The sequence below is a fragment of the Bacillus rossius genome, chromosome 3 (genome assembly GCF_032445375.1).
Source record: "Bacillus rossius redtenbacheri isolate Brsri chromosome 3, Brsri_v3, whole genome shotgun sequence".
Lineage (NCBI taxonomy): Eukaryota > Metazoa > Arthropoda > Insecta > Phasmatodea > Bacillidae > Bacillus > Bacillus rossius.
This window is the reverse complement of record NC_086332.1, coordinates 8,824,813-8,847,120: the sequence shown is the minus strand read 5'-3', so window position 1 is coordinate 8,847,120 and position 22,308 is coordinate 8,824,813. Positions and strand designations below refer to the sequence as shown.

Genomic DNA, 22,308 nt, shown 5'->3' with positions numbered 1-22,308 from the left:
AGGTTATGTTAGCTACATTATAAATACTTTAAAACATTGTGGATTTGGTGTGGATAGCTACATTAAAGATACAGAAAAAAACACGAACTTCGGGGAACTTCGGGTTTTGGCTCTCTCGTCTGTGAAAAGAAGGCTTCTCCTACCACCCTCATAATATGATGGTAGCAGGGTTGCCAGACTGCAGTCCGAAAAAATAAACAATTGGCTGTACAAAAAAGGATTGGTAGGGTCTCTCAGACCCAAGTGCAGTGTTTAAGGGTTAAGCATCGAGCATGATACTTCGGTTGATAGCAGTGTCGTAGCCAGGATTTGTGTTTAAGGGGGGGGGGGGGGGTTAAGAAACATGGTTCCCCCCCCCTAATAAAGCGGGGGTCCGGGTGTAAAATAGTGCTATTTTAGCAGTTTTCGGTACTTAACTTTAAATATTGTAACGGTAAAAGTATTATTATTAATTTTTTAATAAAAAAATGCTTGAGTGATGAAGTAAGAAAATAATTAAAGATATTTTTATCAACCCAAGTGCCTTGTTTACATCCACTCAAAATCATAAATCATGCTCGAAGCTCGACAATACAAAATAAAAAGGAATAAAAAGGGTTGGGTTTCGGCAGAACTGGCCTATTCCTGGAAACAATTAGCTTTAGCTTGAAGAGTTACGCAGTCACCACCTGCTTATAATTACCGCGCTGGTTAAATACAGTAGGTGTAAGATATTTGAAAGCTTGGGACCCGTCACGGCGTCACAACCTTATAGCTTCTGCTCACGACAGGGATAGGGGAAGGGAAGGAGAATCGGTACGACTCGCTTACTCTTTCCCTAAAGTGCAGTGGCCGGTTTTAGCTAAGAAAAAATAATTGGTCCTAAGAGGGAGGGGGGTTGGGTTAGAACCCCTAACCCCCCCACCCCTCGTGTTTACACCCCTGATTGATAGCACAATTAATACAATGTATAACAAAACCAACTCTTAAAATAATATTTTAAGCGTAGGGTCGGTTTAGTTTTAATGTATATTAAATAGAAAAAAATGTATCTATTATAACCAAAAGTAAATTATTTGGTTGTTAGTTTCTTAACATATGGTATTACTGATTTTTGTAAACGCCCGTTTAGCGTTTATTGTGGTGCAACTAGAACCATGACCGTGACAAGAACAGAATGTACTTATAGTTATATTTCTGTCTTTCTACCGTCCACTTATCGTAATCTATGGTTGATTTGATAGTCAAATAAAACAACGTGATAGAGCAGCAAAATGTCAGTTTGATAAAATCGTCGCTTAATAAAATTGTTTTGTTAATTTACTGCTATTATTATTTTTGGATTCTGAATTGTAAATTAGCTGCTGTTCAATGGAGTTAGACATGGGTTTGAAGGGTATCTCAGTGGTTATGAAATATCTGATTTTCATATTTAACCTATTATTTGTGGTGAGTATTTTTTTTTTTTATCATTCATTGCTGTCTTCACTTCAAAAACTTTCAAATAGTTACTTTTACTATATAAGCTATTCAGTTTGGAAGCTCATTTACATAATATAGTAATGATAATTAGATCACGCTGCTGCTTATAGGCAATGGACGTCAGTCGGGAAAAGTGGATTTGTGGGTAAATATGTAGTGTATGGATTAGCGCCAAAAAAAAATCGTAAAAATATGAATAACTTTCATTATATGCTCTTTTACGTCCTCTTTTCATAACCGCCTGCGGAGATAAAAAATTCCAATTACTTTTGGAGATCTCGCCGTTCTTATTTTGCAATACAAGACGTACGTAATCATTCGACCGTTGCCATTTTATATTTTGCCGTGTGCGCGTGAATGCCTAAATAACAGAAATTTTCCATTAGGTAAGATTAGTTACATTATAAATACTTCAAAATAAACGGAAATTAAAATTATATCAATTAATTTTACTTGTATAGTTTTAAGTATTTATAAAGTAACTTACCTGACCTAACAAAACGGGACAAAGGTAGATTAGGTCAGGTCAGCTACATTATAAATACTTTGAAACTGAATGGAAATTAAAAATAATAAAATTAATTTTAATGGTTGTTTAGTTTTAAAGTATTTATAATGTAGCTGACCTGACCTAACAAACCGGGACAAAGGATGAACAGACGACCACCGACGGAACTCGTGTAATTTTCTTTTTACATGATGTAGTCGTTTACGTGGGAGACCTAATATACACACAAAGTTCTGCCATTCCCGATTACACCCGAACAATTCACCTTCAGCCAACTTCGGGATTTGTTTTATTTTTGCGCAGGAAAAATGAATTCAAATATTAAAAGTGGTCGGTTAGGTTAGCTACATTAAAACACTTTAAAACACTATGGACGGTTAGTTAGGTAAGTATAGCTACATTAAAATAAACAGGTTGAGAAATATAAATATTAATAAATAAACCTGAGGTTGGCCGAAGGTGAATTGTTTGGGTGTAATCGGGGATGGCAGAACTTTATGTGCATCTTAGGTTTCACGTACGTCACAAAAAAAAAATCATACTTGTAAACAAGCAACAATATACGCCGGACAAGTGCACAGGATGAAAATTAAAAAATTCCATATCTCCTAAAGTATTTAAAATTTCTTATCTCCGCCGGGTTTAATGAAAAGAGGAAGTTAAAGAGCACAGAATAAATATATTTTCAGAATTTAAAAATTTTTTTTAACAAATTTTGCCCAATTATGATAATTAAAAAATTCGATATCTCCTAAAGTATTTGGAATTTCTTATCTCCGCAGGCGGTTATGAAATGAGGACGTAAAAGAGCATATAATGAAAGTTATTTCATATTTTTACGATTTTTTTTGGCGCTAATCCGTACACTACATATTTACCGATTTGTGTTTTATTTATGTTAACATATTTTTCTTCACGATAAGTTGCAATTTAACATATTTGGTTTAGCATATTTGCCTTGTTTTCACTCAGAAAAATAATGACCAGGTTTTATTTTTTTGCTTAATTTAATGAAGTTTTGCATATTGTGAGATTTTTCTTGTATGCTGGTTTATTTTTTTATATTCGTTCCGTTCGACCATACATACAATACAGTGGTATAGAATGTGTTTGCATTACTGCTGTTGAGTTACATGTCACATTACGATTCAAATATTGAGTTTTCAAGTAAAAAAAAATTATTCTCTTAAATTATTTAGTTTAATAGGAACTCATTTACAGTATCATACCTATACCCATTATTTTTCTAGAATAGATGCTATTCTAAACAAAAAACTCAAAATGATATTTTTTTAGTTTATTTGATGTTTTATGCTCCAGTAAAACTGCATTTCAAGTCAGAAATGTTCACAGAATTACATTTCTGGAAAGGAGGTGGAGAGAACCTTTTTGGGTTATGTTCTTACAGCGCAGGTTTTCCGTGAAGTAATTGTAAAATTCAGAAAAAACTTTTTTAAACACTTAAAACGTTCCTATATTTAATTTGGAAACAATGTTTCTGTATTTTCAATGGTTTAGAGAAGTCGCCGTTAATAGGTTACATTACAATACCTGTGCATTGATGTAACTGTCACCATTTTGGCCTTTTCTGTTTGTGTGTGTGTATGAATTGGAAAACAATTATAAATACCTATTAGCTCCCATTGGTATTGTTTGTTACTATGCAACTCAAAATACTACTTTGAATGCAAATGTCAGAAAACAAAGATTCCATAATGCAATTGGTTATTTACAAAAAGACAAACAGAAAATAAACATTAAAAATTCCCATATAATTGCAATACATTCATAATGATAACTACTTTGGTTATCAAAAAAATAACCCTGCTTACAAAATTTCTCCTAAACAAACACACAGATCCACCCGGAAAAGAAAAAAAAATAGCTGTGGCCACATCAATGCACACGCGTTGTAATATAAGCTATATATGGCGATTTCTCAGAAACCAGTAGGAATTGTGAAACTTATGTTTTCAAGGTAAATACAGGAACGTCTCTAGTGTTAAAAAAAAAAAGAGAATTTTCGGAATTTTATTATTTCTTCATGGAAAAGCAGCGCTGTAAGAATATTGCCCCTTTTTGCCTGCTGTATGCTGTATGCTTTCGAATTATTTCCTTTTGTTTAGAATTACAGAATTTTTAGAATTTAAGAAAAATACATGTTTTGCCATCTCCCCTGTTTCATGTAGTTTTGTAGTAGTTCAGTCAGTAGTGTATCGGGGGGGGGGGGGAATGTTAATCCCCCCGCATCTCCACAAAAGTATCTGGGTTCACCCCTGACTAATCTTAAATTAAATTTAATGTTATCCTACTTTCTTAGTACTACAGTACAATTTTCTCACTTATACTTAATCCATTTTAAGTAGGTAGGTATAGTGTTTTTTTTCTTCAAATTTTAAATTTCTATAAGACGGCCTTCTGCTGTCAAGGCCCCTCCAAACTACTCCTTAAACTACCACTGTTCAAAGTTTTGAACGGTGAAGTTGTGTTTGACTGTGTATTAAAATATTTTTAAAATACCATTTTAGTAATTAATATTTTCACAGAAAAATCTTTATTTTAGGAAATAATCTAAATTACTTAAGAACACGAAAGAATTATCTAAAAAGAATAACTGCAGAATGTATAGTTACGAATGGTCTGATGGTTAGGTTATCTTGTTATACTGTAAAATCATCTAATGGTTTGTTTAGGAATTAATTAAATATGTAGCAAATTTAAACTAGAACTATCCTTAATATATTTATGTTGTTAACCTAACCAAGTGTACACATGATTTCACAGTATTTTTAATGCAGCTATCCTAACCTAATGTTCACGTGATTTTACATTATATTCTCTGTAACAAAATGCCCTCTTGGAATAAATGTTGAAGTATTAAAAAGTTTATTTTGGAATTTTTATTTTGTTTGTTTTATTGAAAAGAAGCTCTTTTAATAACTTGAGTTTTTTTTTATTGTATTTGTCCTTGCAATTTTATTTTTCACAGCCCTTTCCAACTGGAGTTTACGGGAATTTATTGGGGTTTATTAAATGTAGGCTATTTTTAAAGGCCTCTTAAAAATTTAGTTGGCCTAACTTTGCATTACTGTAGATTGTGGCTCTTTCTAACTACTTGGCGAGTTGATGATCCAGTCACAATGAAAGGTGCTTTTGTATTATTTAATTTGAATTAATTTAAATAAGGCTGACCTTACTAAACCATTACCTTAACCTAATTTATTATAAGGTGGCATCAATCCTTATCAGTGATAAAAAAATTATTAATATTGGTTGTAATTATTCATAAAGCAAATTGTCAAATATTACAATAATTTACATAGGTAAAAATTTTTGAAAACCACAGGATGCATGATCAAAATGCACATTCATAAACTAAATTATTTTCTTAGTTCTCAGTATGACCACAGTCTTGTGTTTCTACATTTAAAAAATTAAAATGCTGCTAAATGGTTAACTTATGACATCAGTCTCAAATCACTTATAAAATTTAAGTTTTATACATTTTTAAATCGGCTGATAAATAAAATTGTTTGAGGCATGTTCTTAGTAGCTGCATTAAACAGCAAAATAATTACAATTAATGCAGAATATCAGTAAGAAATGATTGATACTTAATTTTATGTGGATTTCAAAATATCTTAAATCAGACTATATTAAGGTACAAAATCTTGAAGAAATTATTTTTGCCATGTCATGTCAGCAAATAGAATAAAAACTGGAATCGTGAAAAATGCCAAAACCCTGAGTTGGTGGTACTTATCCCAAGGGATTTACAAGAAATATTGGTTATCCACTGAAGCTAACGCGAACTTTGTTATATTTCATTCACTGTTTGATCCGAAGCATCTCCTGAGCATGGGGACATGTGTTGCAGATTGTTGGCATCATACTAATATCCGTGGGTGGTGTCATCAAAGCAGAATACGCCAACTATGTTTGGTTCCTTGACAACAGATTCTTCTCTGTGCCTGCATTGCTCATAGCAACAGGAGTCATCATTTTTGTGGTGGCTTTCTTTGGTTGCTGTGGTGTCGTCAAAGAGAACTATTGCATGGTGTTAACGGTAAGTGACAGTCGATGACTTGGGAACCTTGGAAGTTCAAATCCCTTGTTAATAAATCTTGTTTGCGAAGTAATGTAGAATGCAATGTGATTGTTGTAGATATTTGAATTAGTTTTATATCCGACTTTGTACAATTATAGGAAACTGAGGAAAGAAGTGGATTTAGACTTTTGATGATTTTGATATCTTACAAACTGGCAATTACCAGAGCTGAATCAAATGATCATTGAACCAAGATGTGGTTCAGAGTTAATATGAATAGTAGTAATTTGTGATGAGAACACTTTTACTTCTGTACTTTCAGCATCCATATGTAGAGGTGTCATTCATACTACGGTAGCTGACTTCTAATAACATTTATACTCCAGAAGTTTACCTTCTCGAAACCTTTACCTATTTGTGGACCTAATATATTCATTTTGTTGTTGCACATGGTTGCTGTTACTTGTGCCTGGCCGCATGTATTACTAGGCATGTGATCCCGACGACTATCTCTAGGGCTGTGACGTCACCCGTGTGTGACTGGGCTCGCAACTCCCTATACTACTTGCAATCTAACCTGCCAGCCTGCTCTAAGCGGCCGGCAAGCTTTCTCACTCCACACAAATGATGGTCGCAGGTGAACTCTTTCGGTGTCCCACACGCCCTGGTTCATATGCAGGTGTTATACGTGGTCGGAGGAGATACACAGCGTCTGGTAAAGGGCTTTATTGCTCACGTTGCTTAATCGGACAATTATGGAAGTGACAGGTTAGCTATGGAAATTCTAATTTCTGATCATTAATTACGTATTTACTTGTATGGTCAAGCACCATTGTCACTAATGTTTAAGGTGTTGCAATATGGTGGCGTGCCATTCTCTGACAAATTTCTCACTCCATATTAACTTGCCACAAATTATTATCCAGAGTGTAAATTCAAAGAATGATCTACTTTTCTGTACTTGTCACCTTTGGAGATTGAGAGCTCATAGTGTTTGTATCATCCTCAGATGCAAATTTGGTAAGGTTAATTTCTAAGAAGTGGTGGACTAAGTTCGAATAAGAAATACCTTCCTTATCTATCCATTCCAATCCAACTATACTGTAGTTTGTGTAGGAAAGTAGTGTTCCGTGTACTCAAAAAGTAATATAACATCAAGACTTCCAGGTGAATATTTTTAAAGTAGTTAATATCACCCCCCTTTTTAGACGTAGCTTGCTTCCTCACGTGTGCAATGTTGCCAAACTGTCAAATTCTGTTTCCATTAACAAATCAATATATCTTCAAATTATATATTATTTTACTATTATTTTGAATTATATTTCTTCCTGGAAAGCGGTCCAATTTTTTTCATATCAGCTATATTCAACAAATTATTTTCATTTAACTGAATGGCCACAATGGCAAGAACAACTTAACTTTTTTCAACAAACAAATTCCAACTTTTGACAACAGTGAGATAATTCTCAATTTAACTTCATAGAACATAGTTATTATGGAGTGGGTGTTTTTTCTAAAGTTTTAAGTCAACTAGTTAGCAATTAAATAGCAAAAAAAAATTGTTATATACGTATAGTATGTAGCTATGTTAGATGTTTGATTAATAGTTTGAATCAAGCTCACTAGGAAGAATTGTAAAAATGCCATCATGAAATGAGTATTGTTGAAACAAACGTAACACATCAGCAAAGAATTTTGCATTAAAATTAATAATTATGAACTGGATAAAATACTGATTTCCAAAACTTCCACAATAAAATATCTTAGCATCATTGTGGGTTCTGAATTTCACTATCAACATGTAGATTATTGAATCTCTATTTTTTTAGAAACCTAGCCTTAATAAATACATAATTTTATATGCCTAGAATTCAGATTACATTCTTTCACTTTATATAGAATTAATTAGATCTAAATTAGAATTCTGTTGAGAGATAAATTCTCATTTAGGCTTTAAATGTTTTTGTGCCAAAGGTTGCACACACTAACTCCCTTCTCAACTCCAAGGGATTGGTACAACAGTTTGAGTTATTTAAAACTTTTATCTCGTGACTTCATAGGTGGAAATGTGCAGCAAGTTCTGATTGGTTTCAAGTAAGGTTTTGTGATAAGGAACAAAAGTAAAAATTCACATTAATTTGATTCCTAAGCACAAATACTCCTCAGTTTTGGTCTAGGTATGTAAAACTGCTGAATATTTATTTTTTCGAATAATGTATAATAATGGTAAGTATTTGAAAATTTTGTATTTATTTTTCCAGTAAAAATTGTACAGTATTTTAATGACAGAATAGAATGTTATTCACTTTACAGTTATTAGAATTAAAGGCCACCCTGTGAATAATTAATAACTCTGATTAAAACTTAAACTGGTACAAACGGTAAACAACATACATATTGACCTAACGATCACCCAGTCAAAAGTTCACTGTTCCAAGTCTGCAAGCTTAATTGCAGTTTTAACATGGAAATTATATGAACCGTCCCACATGTGAGCATAAAGTTGTGATTGATTTGGTATATTGTATGGTGATTCTCAAGTATCAGTCATGTATTGCTCAATCCAAAGTGGTAAATTTTAATGATATTTTTTTTAGGAATCCTTGATTCAGCTTGTCTGCACACGTGTACAGTATTCAGGAAATGGCGTCTAGAACGTTTTAGCGCGTTGAATGTAAACCCAGTTCTAACAGATGTTAGGCAGCATGCAAGGTTTTCGATACATCCCAATTCTTGGTTTTCTCTCTGCAGGAAGTCTGAAAGGATATGTTGTGTTTTGTGTTTCAGTTCTCGCTGCTGCTGATAGTCATATTCATCTTGGAGCTGTCGGCTGGCATTGCAGGCTACGTGCTCAGAGACAATGCAGAGCAGTTTCTTGTGGGGAAGCTGTACGCGTCCATGGATCACTACAACGCTACTGGGGGCTCGTCAGTGGTGTGGGATAACACTCAGCGCTTGGTGAGTCACCGCACTTAACCCTTACAAAATCAGCACCATTTTTTAATGAGCATTAAGGCCTTCTGTAAAATTTAATCTAAGCAGTGTTAGTATTTTTTTCCTGCATATACATTGTAACATTGTAATTCAAATCATGCAAAGTGCGAAAAATTCCCAGAAATGTACCAAAACACACTAACTCAGTCAGTCCGTACTTATTATGTCTCTCACCCATATGTATATATTGCAGAAGTAGTTTTTTTTAGAACGTGTCTGAAATTGTTCTCAAATATAAGTACAACTCGCCTAATTTCAAATTGATTCTTCTGTTTTCTCTGTACTATTATCTTTCAAATAAAAAGGCATACTTCTGGCAGTTTTATACAGTGTTAACTCATGGTTACTACAGGACTAGAAAACAGGGAAAAGTCAGGGAATTTGAAATGGTCAGGAAATTTCAGGAAAAGTCACGTAAATTGCAACATAATTCTGGAATTTCTTCTTGTGCTAACCAAAGTGAAACTGAAAACACCGCTTTTGTTTATGTTTAGACACCTTAACAAATTTGTAAATGCTTAATATTGTGAAATTCAGTTGATTTTTCCTTTTCGTGAATTCTCAGGCTTTTTTCTGTAAACACGTTTTTACAAAAAATTAAAATGTATTTACGCATGTTTACATAAAAGTTTGCTAGCCTTTACTCAATATTTTTAATAGAATCGATAGTAATTGTTTGCAAACACGTATTTCTATCTCAAATTGCAGTAATTTTACTACTCTACCATTTATTTTGATGGGCGTATATTTTCAATTTGCGGAATTTATTTACAGTAATTCTGGAGACTACCGGCTTCTGTAGATTAATAGAGATAAAGTTACGAAGAGTTATTCAAAATTAGCAGAATAATTAATTTTATCATTTGTGATAAAATTTAAGTTGGTAATTATTATTGTGGTAAGAATGTTAAGTGTTAAATGTTAACGTGTTTGAAGAATATATTTGTGATTTCTGCAATGTTCGTATAGACTGGATGCATAGGTAGGGCTTATCTGTTAATATTAAACAAAATACATAAAACAAAAAACTAGACCGCACATGTTTTAATGCCAGGGGGAAAACAAATTGCATCAGGAAACTTTTAGAAATTCAAAACCAAAATTTTTTTTCATGTGGCATGACAATAATCAGCAAATCTGCAAGGGTGTTGGTATGAAGGGAGTGACTTGTAAAACTAACTTTCAAAATCATGTAACATCAAGTAAACAAAATAAATAATTATAGTTTGTTATTTTTAATTTACTTTTCATATTTCGTTATACTAGTTATTCTATTAATTAGTTCCTTCTTCAGTAAGTACTATTAATTTTTCATTTTTACATAAAATTTAAGGTTAGGTTATCTGTAATGTGTAATTCGTAATCAATCTTTTAAATGCGTTCTAGTATTTTTAATGGAGTTAACCTACCCTAACCAACTGTCTTCACTATTTGAAACTATTTTAAATGCAACCAATCTATTATGATTATTATATCACTCTAATTGTAATATATGAGCTAACCTAACTACTGGTAAACAACTTTAATGATTGGAAATTGTGTCAGGGAGTAAAAATGCAAATTATAACATTTCAATGTTTTCCTTCAAAATTACCAATAATTAATTTCAATAGGGTTAGTTTTTACTGAGTAAAAACATATAAGTGCAGTTGAAGTCCTTTGTTGGTGTTTTATTCCAAGAAAAGAGGTTTTATCATGTAATTATTAATTTATTTTTGTCTGCTTACGTTTGAATATGAAAATTGAACTTTTGGACAGAACATACAAGCTTCTTTTCCTGCAGAAAAGCATCAACATTTAGTGGCGCTGCAGGATTGTGTCTGAGAGGTCAGAGAAATTTGTCAGTTTGTCGTGGTTGCAATATTGTCCCTAATATCTAAAAACAAATAGTAGTGCATGTATTCTCAATCCTCAAAGTTTTTCTAACTGGAAAACGTTTGAGAGGTCCATTTTACCATTTTTGATGTAAAATCCACCCCATGCTAGCCAGAATACAGAGCGGTCCAGGCAAGTGTTGAAGGGAAAGGTTTGTGTTGTACTGGTGGGTGGAGATTCAAACTTGGACATGTGCTTCTTCCGAGGCATGGATCTTCACATGGGAGGGATAAGATTTTTTTTGAGAAGAATATGTCTTTTTAAATTATATGTATATATAAAACTATTGGCTGAATCAACACAGCCTAATCTAAAGTTTACTTTCCCGAACCCTGTCTTGCAAGTTGAAACATGGAAATAAGTTTGAACCCTAGTGACTGTTTAACTTTTAAAGTTGTTTCATTGGTAAAAATTAATAAAAAAAATTATATCAATTCCATTAAATTCATAATGTGTTTGGTTATGCTAAGGTATCACTCATTTTGGACATGATTGGGCCAGACAAGCTCAAAGATGGTTGTATCACCTCTCGGGCTATCTGTACGAGAAGAAAGAAAAGGGGAAGGAGGAGTAGTAGTTTGAAGGATATTAAATCATCTGTCAGTGTTAACAGTTTACGTTGTACAGTTATATCCACATGGTAGTGCAGATTGCGGTGACAAAGCAGGCCAGGCCATTGAAACTGAACCAGCGATAAAATTACGTGAACGCATAATACCGAAGCTAACAGGATGTTTTTGTCTGAACCACACAGAGCAAGCTTTTTTAAAAAAAAAAAAAAAAAAAAAAAATGGTTGTCTGTAAAGTCGGTTTACAGACGATAGTTTAACGTAACGTCATAACAAAACATTGATGAAATGATTGCATACTTTTATGAATAAAATTGAATAATTTTTATTGAATTATCACTGTTTTGTATGGATACAAAGAAGGAGTGAAATGAAATCTACAATTTAATTGATAAATTTACTTTTATTTGCACTCATTAATTCAAATATGTTTATTACTTTAACGAAGATATTATTTTAACTATAGCTTTTATACTTGTTTGCTGTTTAACGTCTTCCAATCTGTGTTATTCTGTTAAGGATAGGACAATGATAGGAAAAGTAGGAAACAAATGGGAGTGTTTCAAGTTTAATGTGCCTCAAAAAAGACAAATCGATGGTTGTTCCAATCGAGTGGAAGAGAGATAGATGCGGCGCAAGCGTACAATGAGTGTAACGGGACAATGTGTGTAACGAGACACTTTTTCGTGCGTGCAGCCGGCGTTCATAGATTTATTAGACGTCACGTCAAAAAAAACTGGACTGCGCAGTTTGCTGTAGCACTGCTAGGAAACGCTATCAAGACATCTCTGTGTATTACCAGCTTATTTGTGAGACCGTCGACCAAGTCTCGGTCGCGAACACGCCGTGACGGGTGCACGTGTTTCCCTCATCCTGCAGTTTGGTTGCTGTGGCGTGGTCAATGCCAGCGACTGGAGCGACAGGTACAAGCAGCAAGGGGAGCGCCTGCCCGTTTCGTGCTGTCACCTGGTGGTGCAGCAGTGGGGCGGTGATCCCTGCACCGTCCGGAGTGGCAACCTCAACGAGCCGGGCTGCCTGGGTGCCCTCAAGGTGTTTGTGGCCGGCCACGCCGCCACCCTGGGGGGCATTGGCATCGGCATTGCAGTCATTCAGGTGAGTGATGCTGAGTACCCGGTGTCTGAATTTCCTTGGAATGGTTTCATTTTGACTAAGTTTTTGGCAACATTGGTGGTAAGTGTAAAGAAAAAGAGTGTAGCAACATTTGGTCTGGTCAGAATAGTAAACAAACATTTACTGACAAAAGTGAACAGTATATTGTGATTAGCAGACTAATAAATACGCTTAGATAAAGGGAAGGCCGGTACATACACGGCACATAGTGTTGCCTGGTACAGTAGTTACGTTTCACTTAAATTGAATTCAAGTTGAAATTTTCGTAATGAAAACACATTTTTATGGTGTACTGGTACTAGTGATGGGTCAGTCACAGTTCTTAGTTCTGCCGGTTCTCGGAAAATAACTGGCATCGAGAATTGTAAATATAATGCCGGTATCGCAGAAAGTTTAATAGCCTAACCTTTCCCGCTCAATGAAAAAAAAACCTGCGTTTTGGTTTAAAAAAAAAAAAAAAAAAAAAAAAAGCTGTTGTAAGGGGACATTACTTTCGGGTAACCCATGCAAATGTCTTTCTAACTTCCCTTTAAGCCCTTGAGACACTGAAGAAAAGGTTCATAAATCTTGGAAAATTGCTGGTAAAAGGGGGGGAGGGGGTAATAGCACAGTCTTCCTCCCCTCCCCATCCCCTCCCCTACCTTGCCATCAACCCTCTTGTGCTGCCGCCCAGTTGGAATGTAAATTAAGGAGTGGAAAAATAAAAATACCGTACAAAATCTTAAATAAAAAACAAGATTACCGTGATGGTGGTCTACTACTCAAGAACTGCAGGTGTTTGCTACCACTTTATCAGCCCTACATCATGTGTTAATATATTCTTTTATAAGATATCTTTGTTAAAGTTGAGGGTTACTTATATTATCCAATTTAATACGTAACTTGCAAGTGATTTTGTGTGCTACTACTGCTATAATAGTTATTATTATTTACTTGTATGATTTGCTTAATTTTTGAAGTGAAAACTTCTTTAGCCACTTTAAGTGATTTTTGGTAGGGGTAAAACTGATGGGTTCGCGTCACCGACATGCTAGTGACGTGTTGCGCCAGACTGGCGAATCGCAGCGGCCTGTGTACCTACATGTATACACATATATATACTATTACATTGTATATACTCGACTGTATCATATGCGTGTTGGACTCTTTTTGAATGGGTAAAAGTTTGTGAGTTCGCGTCATGGACATGCTGTGTAGCAGTAAGTGAAGTTAATTTGACTGCGTAAATACATAACCTAGGTCTGACATCACTGGTAAGTCATAGCTAGGTAATGAATTTTTACGTAATTTTTACATACCACTGACATCTGTTGTGACTAAAAAATGATATCATGCTGATATCGTACTGATATAATACCAAAATTATTTTCTTACGTACATTTGATGTAGAAATGATGTCATACCTGTATTACACATTTAAAAACAAAGTTTTAAGTTTTCACTTCTGTTGACAGTCCCCATGACTGGCTATTTTTTTTATATACACTAGGGTGGTCCTTATTTATAGGGGTGAAAAAAAAAACTTAGTAATTCCGGGTTGCCCACTCCTCATTTTTTTCCCTTTCTCTTTAAAATGACGTTATACAAAAGATCTTTTGAAAATTTTAACGTTAACCCGTGCAGCATTGCCATTGAATATGGCAATGTAGGGTTAAAAATTAAAACTTGCTAATAAATTAAAAATGCTGTTATATTTTTTATTTTCAATGAATATATTTTAAGTAAAAGAAATACAGATTTGGAATGTTTATAAAAAAATGTCTTAATTCAAACTTAAACAAATTTACGTCTTAATGATTCTTTTTCTTGCATTCCAGGAATTTCTTCCCATAATCTTTGACACAGCCTTTGGGAGGGAAATAAATAACTTCGTAATTCTAGGTTTCCCAACCCTTATTTTTTTCCCCTTTTCTGTTAAATGACAATATACAAAATTCCTTTAGTAAATTTAAATTTAGCCCGTGCAACATCGGCCTTGAATATGGGAAAAAAGGGGTAGCAAATTAAAACATGCAAATAAATTAAAGATGCTAATAGATATCATTTTATTTTCAAAATACATTTTTTTAAATGAACATTTAGATGCTTAATAAAATAATAATTCCAACTTAAACCAATTTTTGTTTTAATGAAGTTTTTTTTTGCAATAAGGGAATTGCTTCCTGTGGTCTTCAACACTGTGAAAAAGGAATTGTCTTTGTTCTTCATTAGCTGTGAACAGTCCGTTAAAATCTTGTATTAATTTCACGCCCCTCTATGCCGTGTCATATACTACTCTTAAATTACTAATTGTTTTTTTGACTCTCTAAATAGTCATCATGTGTGTCCCAAAAGTCTGTGCTATGATTCAAAAAGTTAGTGTTGATTTCTAATTTCTTTTAGGAAATTTAAACTTTTTTGAGAAATGAAGTCTTCAATATTTTTATCTGAAACAAAAAGGAAGAAAAAAAATCCCTAACCATTATTTTATTATTCTCTATAATAATAATATTTTATGTACCTATATGCCATATAAAAATTGTTTTTGAGCCAAGCATGGTTAATAATGACAGGTTTCCGTTATATTTACAATATTTTCATAAATTTCATAAGCAAAAATAAATACAGTAACAGACCTGCCAACTCTCACGATTTTGGTGTGAGGCTCACGATTTTAAGGTCCATCTCACGCCCTCACGCCAAAATAGTGTTTCCTCATGATTTTTCGGGGCCCCAAGATTTTGTTTGTAAAGTTACAAAACAAGTTTTACGAAAGCTTACAGTAAAGAGTTTCCATCAATACTCGAGTCACGTAAAGGAAGCAATTTTGCGTTTTGTAGCGTGTGCCGTGCTGATTTTTCTATCTCGCATAGTGGAAGAGGAGACATTGTGAAACATGTCGCTACAAAAAAAAACACAACTAACACGTGAAGTTTATTGCTTCCAATAAAAAAAATAATTTTGCTGTGAACTGTGATAATAGTGTTAAACGAGCAGAATGTTATTTTACATCTTTTTTTAGTTGTGGCCCTGCATGATCACTACACGACAGCGCTAAATTATGTTCAACTAAATTAAATCTGCAACCTATAATTTGTTGAAATAAATTTTGAAGCGGAGACCATGTAACATAGGTACAGGTATGTCACTTAAATTTAAAGATTCTCATTTGTTGTTTTTTATATCTAACCTGTATTAATGGGCCTAAAATTTTTTATCGAGGACCTCATGATTTTTTAAATTTGAATGTTGGCAGGTCTGCAGTAATGATCTTACCTGTAAGGTGAAAAGTATCTCTTGGAGAAACGGAATACTTTCTTTCTGTGTTGAGATTTTCTTGTTTTAAGTTTTCAACCATTTTTATTTTTGATGATACAGCAACATTTTTATCAAACAGTGCTTAAATAGCCAAATCTTCTTATAAATACCTTAAGTGACTGCAAAATTTCTTCAGTGCAGCAGACGAAATACCTTTATTTATGGTTTCATATTTTTTCAATTGTTTTATAAATAGTAAGTCATTCAATGGCGCCTGTACAGCTAACGAACACTCCAGCCAGGCTTCTACATAAAGTTTCACTAAGAACACACATATATTTCTTAAACTGTTAACTTCAGACACATTCAAGGCTAACTGATGTGACAAAAAAAAAAATTTTTTTTTTAAAGGAATACAAAGCTTTCGCTATCCATCGGGCATGATGGAGAGCTGCTGGAGGTTTAATTTTGTAGTTCTGTTACGGAACCTTTCCAATAAAAACTATGCACAATTCAGTCAGTTCACGGTAATCATGTTTTAAATTTTGGTTTTTCAGTGCATCATACAAATAATTCATGCAATATTTCTTTTAGGTATGTTTGCCCCGTGATATAATTTTCGTGATCCAATGTACTCCATTTCTCTAAATTTTTTTTAATAAATATATCTGGACTGCACGAAGCCTTTGAGAACTCTTGTTCGAAGACACTCCGCAAAACTAGCTCGTACATGTGATGTCTACAGGGGAAGTATATTAGCTCTCTTTCGGCATATTGCTCTAAATACGTTACAGCTCCACTGAAACGTCCTGTATTAGACGCAGTAGTGTTGGAGCACAAAATTTGAACTTTTTTGTGGAATCCCCAGTCTCCCAGAACAGTCCAAACAGCTGAGGCCTGCTCTCTTCCTGAAATATTTTCTAATTTTGGTACCCCCAACAATTTTTCTTTGTTACCATCATAGGAAACTATAACTGACAGCCTTTCTTGCTTTGGATCTCGCACATTCAATGCTGGAAGTAGCTTACCGTCTCAATGCACAGTTACAAACTTAGGCACATCCTCTTGAAATAGTTTAATTTTCAGATAGTTATTTTTCCTAAACCTTTCTCTATATTTTTGTAGAGAAGTCCTATTGAGAGCTATATCTGTTAAAGGCCTAGTGCTTCAACTGTTGCTTCTAAAATGAATACTGCATTCCGTTGACTTATTTGGCAACGATCCAAGGCTGCCATTAACTTTGGTGTGAGAATGCATTTCCGACCGCGCATTACTTTATCCGGTTCATCGGAATTTTCTTCGGCGGGTCCTGTTATTTGGGTGGGAAAAGGCAGGGACAAAATAGATGAAGGTATGTCGAATTAATCACTCTTCAGAACTACTTTCTGCGTCAAAGTGAAATTTAATATTACCCTCGCGGTGTGCCTGTTCTTTGGCCCTCCTTTCATCAAATTTAATGGCTCTCTCGATTGACCGTTCCTCCCGTTTTGTCGTCTTCTTGTCAATCCCGGCAAGACACCCTTTCCGTCCAGGTTCTCTTTGGAGCTGCGAAAATATTTTATCTTGCTTCTATTTTAATTAACTCCAAAGCAATTGCATGTGCAATCTCAAATAAATTATTTAAATCTAATATGAATTCATTCTCACGCTCACGCTGCGTTTCCGATGACCGATGAGAACTCCTTAGTAGGTTATGCCAATGAGAATGTAATTTAATGAGTTTTTCCTGGCAATGTTGCAGTGATCTCGTAGGGATCCTCCCAAAACATTAAAACACTCCCTTATCACTAAATTAGCCCTTTCAGCAAGAGACAACCTCTCTTCCCATAAATTATAAAATAAAACTGAAAATACTTGCCTGTTGGAGGGTAGCTTGTTGCAACCACGAATTTGGTGAGACACTGAACCCACTAAATAGACGTTTTTATCGGCACTTCTCAAATTGGATCACGGGGACTTGTAACACGCACAACAGCTCGAGACAAACTGATAAATAGATCTGAGAAGTGCGGGAGGACCTAGGCTCGCACATGTCGAGGCTTGCACGGACACGCCCGCGCCGGGAAGCGCTCCATCCTCCCGACTTGAGGCTCGATGCGGCACGGGTTCCCGACCTCTGATCCTAATGAGCGAGGTCTCGTTTTTGTGTTTTAACAAAAGGAAAAAAAAAATTGGGGGGGTGAGTGATTTGAAACTAAAGACTTTGAAAAATAAGGACCACCCTAATGTACAACATTTTTCTCAAGCAATTTATGTGCTGAAATTAAATATTGATTCCACTAATAAACTGTTATATGTATTACTAGATGTAGCTCGACCACAGGGTTATGTGCTACTGAAGCCATCTAGTGAACGTAAAGCACCTGTTCTACCTAGGGCTAGGTGACTTTTTAGTGGTGGAATTATGGTAACTTGGGGCACTCTGAAGTTATATTGAACAAATAAGCATGCCATCTATCAGGATATTCTGTATCTTTGGTGTGACTACAACGTGTTTGATGGTCAATAAAGAACCAATTTTTGAGTAACGGAACTATTCAAGAACCGGGGATAAACGTAGAACTGACACATCACTGTTACTTACATAAAAAAAATATGTACTTGGACACACTGTTGTTTCAGGATTGTTACACAATTTATTTTGTTCATTTTTCAGTTGCTTGGTCTGGTGTTTGCCTGCAGCCTCACAAAGAATTTCAGAAAACGTGATGTGTCTGTTTAATATGAGATGCCATGTATAATAACATAAGGGTATCAATTTGAGTTATTTGTAGGGAGGTATAATTTTTGTACTTCAGTTGTTGTATAAAAGCATTTAACCATTTATATATAAATTGGCAACTATATCTGTGATTGTATTGCTCAAATAGCTGACTAAAGAATTGCTCAAGTGTCCTATGGCACAAATATTGAAGTGAAAATTCATGAAATTTAATGTGTATAATGCTATGTGCATAACACAGATTATAAATAAAAAAATATTTTTATAGTGATTATAAAACATTAAAAGAATATTAGTTTTGGGTTTTAGATACATACTTTGCTAGGTAGAAGTGAAAATAGGTATCTAGAAATCTATATCATAAAAAGAATTTAAACTTCTTATGATAAATGTTGTGTGAGGTTGTTCTCTAAGTAATGGCAAACATTTATGAATGAAAACATGCAAGATGAATTTGAAATGTAATCTAATGTTTAACTCATAACTACAAAATGTCCTAAGCTAGACTGGTCTAGCCAATTTCTCTGTACACGCAGTGAAATTAATTCATTTGCTTGTTTGTTCAGTCATTATGAGGTAGCAATCATGAGACACACATTTGTAAACACCTTTCATATGTTAAGGATCTCTTGGCTGAGCTTGTTGCCTGTATTTGGGTTGGTATTTTCATTATTATTCTTTTCTGACTTGTCTGTAGTCAGTTTTGGCCTTAAAGATAATGCCAGGAATAATGATAGAAAAATTATGGTTTTAGGAAATTTTAAGTGTGTTAAGTTTTTCAATAGCAGAATTGGGGACATGTATTTTGATTTACTTTATATGTATTTTGTTTTGCTTGATATTATGTTTGTTTTACTTTGTATCGTGGTAATTATTTTAAGTTCCATGTTAATTGTTGAGGGGTGTTGTTCCTGGTTTTTCGACTACTAACCCGTATATTTTAACTGTTATTGATGTAGGAGTTCACAGCATATAAGGACACTGTTGAAGGATTTTCTGTGTGCACATGTCAGCAATGCATTATTAGTGATGGTAGGAATTTTTAGAAAAGTTATTTTCTGAAATTTTTAAGTTGCACAAAAAGAGGGAAGTCTGATTTAATCAATTTTTTCTTCCATGCCCGAACAATTCCAAGTGTTAGATCAATTCTTATGTTCAGCATGTTTGGGGTATATCCAACCACTTGCTTATGCAACTTCTATAGTGCCTATGTTTGAAAATAAAACAAAAGCAATTATGTTAGTAATGTGCTATTAAAGATATAAACTTTTATTGATTTAATGGAAGTGAAAGTACAGAAATGTGCGTAAATGAAGTAGAGAGAACTATTTATGGCTATTTGGACACAGAAAAGGCATGCTAATTATTCTGATGCCTTTGCATTGTAACTTAACCTCACCCCAACCGAACTTACCCAACCCACAAGAATTCCACTAAACTTACTAATTGCTACCTAGAACATTTCTAATGTAAGCATACTTAATGTTCATAATTTCAAAGCCGCACCCAAATATATTAGTAAGTGCTTTAAACATAATTATGATTACTGGAAACGCCTTATATGAAAATTTAATAGAATGAATTAAAAGTGCTAGCATAGACTGTTTTGGAATACATTCTTAAAAGTTCATTCCAGACACATCCTGTGGGCTTCATGGGCTTAATGGCACTATCTTTTAGTAAAAAGGTAAGCATATTCTGTTGCTTAGTCAGCCAAATGCTGACCCTTTTTATGTTTCTCTTACTGTCAAATAATCATCTTGAACATGTGAAATTTGAAAATTGGCTATTAAGTGGGATATATTTGTAAACAAAAACCAATGACTGCCAAAAAAAGTGTTTCTTTGTTGATACACCTGCTTGTTAGTCTCAAGAGAGTATAAATATTCTTTCACAACTGGGTACCCATAATAATTTAAATTTAAATGATCCTTTGGTTAAGGCTGCATTGGTAGAAACATTTGATTTTTTAAAACAGGATATTTTGGTGTTATAGTTTTTATTATTTAAGCATTCTCTTTTTTCATAAAGATAGCATAATATTACACAAATAATTCATGATATTTTTTTCACAAAAACAATGTCATTTTGACTGATACGTAAAGCACTTTTACTATATATTAACTAATTTGTAATAAGCATGTCTTAATGACTTTGAAAAACAAAATTAAATAAACACTTATTTTTATCTTTAAAAAATGTACCAATGTTGTGTTGTAAAAATGAGTTGCCAGTAACAGTTGCAAGATTTAAAAAATTATAAAATATTTTATTTAGTACATTCGTTTTGTTACAAATTCATTGTTAGATAAATAACATTTATTGAATTTAAATTTCAAAAGATTACAAATTTGTATTTATCTATTTATGTTTTGTTTAAAAATGTTGATATTTTGTGATTGCAGTTGCATTTCAGTTTTATAGTGTACATGTATTGACATGCTTTTCAATGTTCTCAGTTTTATAGCAGTTCGCCATATTATCTTGTCCCAGTGCATTGGTAAAGGTCTCGTCCAGTGTAATGTTTGGCGTTTCCTATCTTGGTACATGCTACATATAACAAAGAACCTGTTTAATTTTACATTACGTAGCATCCAAAGTGAATTTCAACTTTTTCGTTATGAGAGAGAGAAAAAAATACTGTGATAAAAAATTGTTAGCCGGAGTGCTTTTTTTTTTTTTAGCAACACATGCTTTTTTTTAGCAAATAAAACCTTGCTTTTTAGATTCCTCTGAATTTCTTCCAGTTGTATTTCTCAAAGATCATTTTATTTGTAGGAATTTTCGTCGTTGCACAAAAGTTGCACGAACAAGCTATCAGAATTATTCGGGCATGACAATGAGGTTATGTTTGAGAAATGTGCCATGTAAAAAAATATATTTTCATTATAGACAGCTAAATGATGGTACTGTATATTGTTTTGCTAGTTGTGCATAGAAAGTGACTTACTGTCTTATTTTGTTTATGTACCATTAGGCTTACTGTATGTATGTAAGAGTAAGCCTACTGTTTAGCTATTGTTATAGACTGTGGGTTTCAAAAAACTTTTCCATTGTTTTGTTTATAAGTATGTATTTTTTTGGGATAGTAAATACCTACTTGAAAACATTTTTGTTTTTAATTTAAGTTTGATTTTATTTTGAAACAATTTTAAAATGCTATGTGTGTGTCTTCGCATTGAAATTGTAATTGTAACAATTTACACATTTCTGTTACAATGAAATTATAGGAGCAGCTCTATTTGGTGTTATTAATGAATTCTTGTGTGAAACTTGTGGTGAAGGATTTTGCTAAGGAATGCAACATGGAACTATATTTTTAAATAAGCGAAATCAGTGCATTTCCTTAATTTTGCTGAGGAGAAACTTTAACATTATTTGGAAGTGAAACTTCTTTACGTATGGGGAATAGTTAGGTACGTGGTGGGGTTACCGATAGGGCAGGAGAGTGCATCAGCAGCGACGCCACTCTGTATGCGCTTGCAGAGCTGCCAACCGTTACTGATTTTCCGTAATTATTACGGATTTAGAGTGCTAATTGCACAAGGACTGGTGAACTCAGAAGTAATAGGCATGTACTCAGTTCCATTAATTGTAGACTTATAAATCTCAATGGGAGTTGTTAATGTTACATAAAACATTTTTAGTTTATGCATTTAATTTTTTTTTGTAGCTGTAAGTGATCATACATATATTAGCTTTTTTTGTGATGTATAATCAGTGAAAATAACATTTTTTATTAATTTTAAATGGGATGTATATT

General features: G+C 33.7%; 1 protein-coding gene across 1 annotated transcript; it reads left to right on the top strand.

The window, feature by feature from the left end:
- The first annotated feature begins 1,137 nt into the window (after positions 1 to 1,137).
- LOC134530174 (CD63 antigen-like) lies at positions 1,138 to 21,654 on the top strand. The gene is made up of 5 exons (XM_063364811.1): positions 1,138 to 1,428; positions 5,847 to 6,035; positions 8,805 to 8,975; positions 12,335 to 12,568; positions 18,480 to 21,654. The coding sequence occupies exons 1-5, from the start codon at positions 1,351 to 1,353 to the stop codon at positions 18,543 to 18,545; spliced, it is 738 nt and encodes a 245-aa protein (XP_063220881.1). The 5' UTR covers positions 1,138 to 1,350; the 3' UTR covers positions 18,546 to 21,654.
- Positions 21,655 to 22,308: the final 654 nt, after the last annotated feature.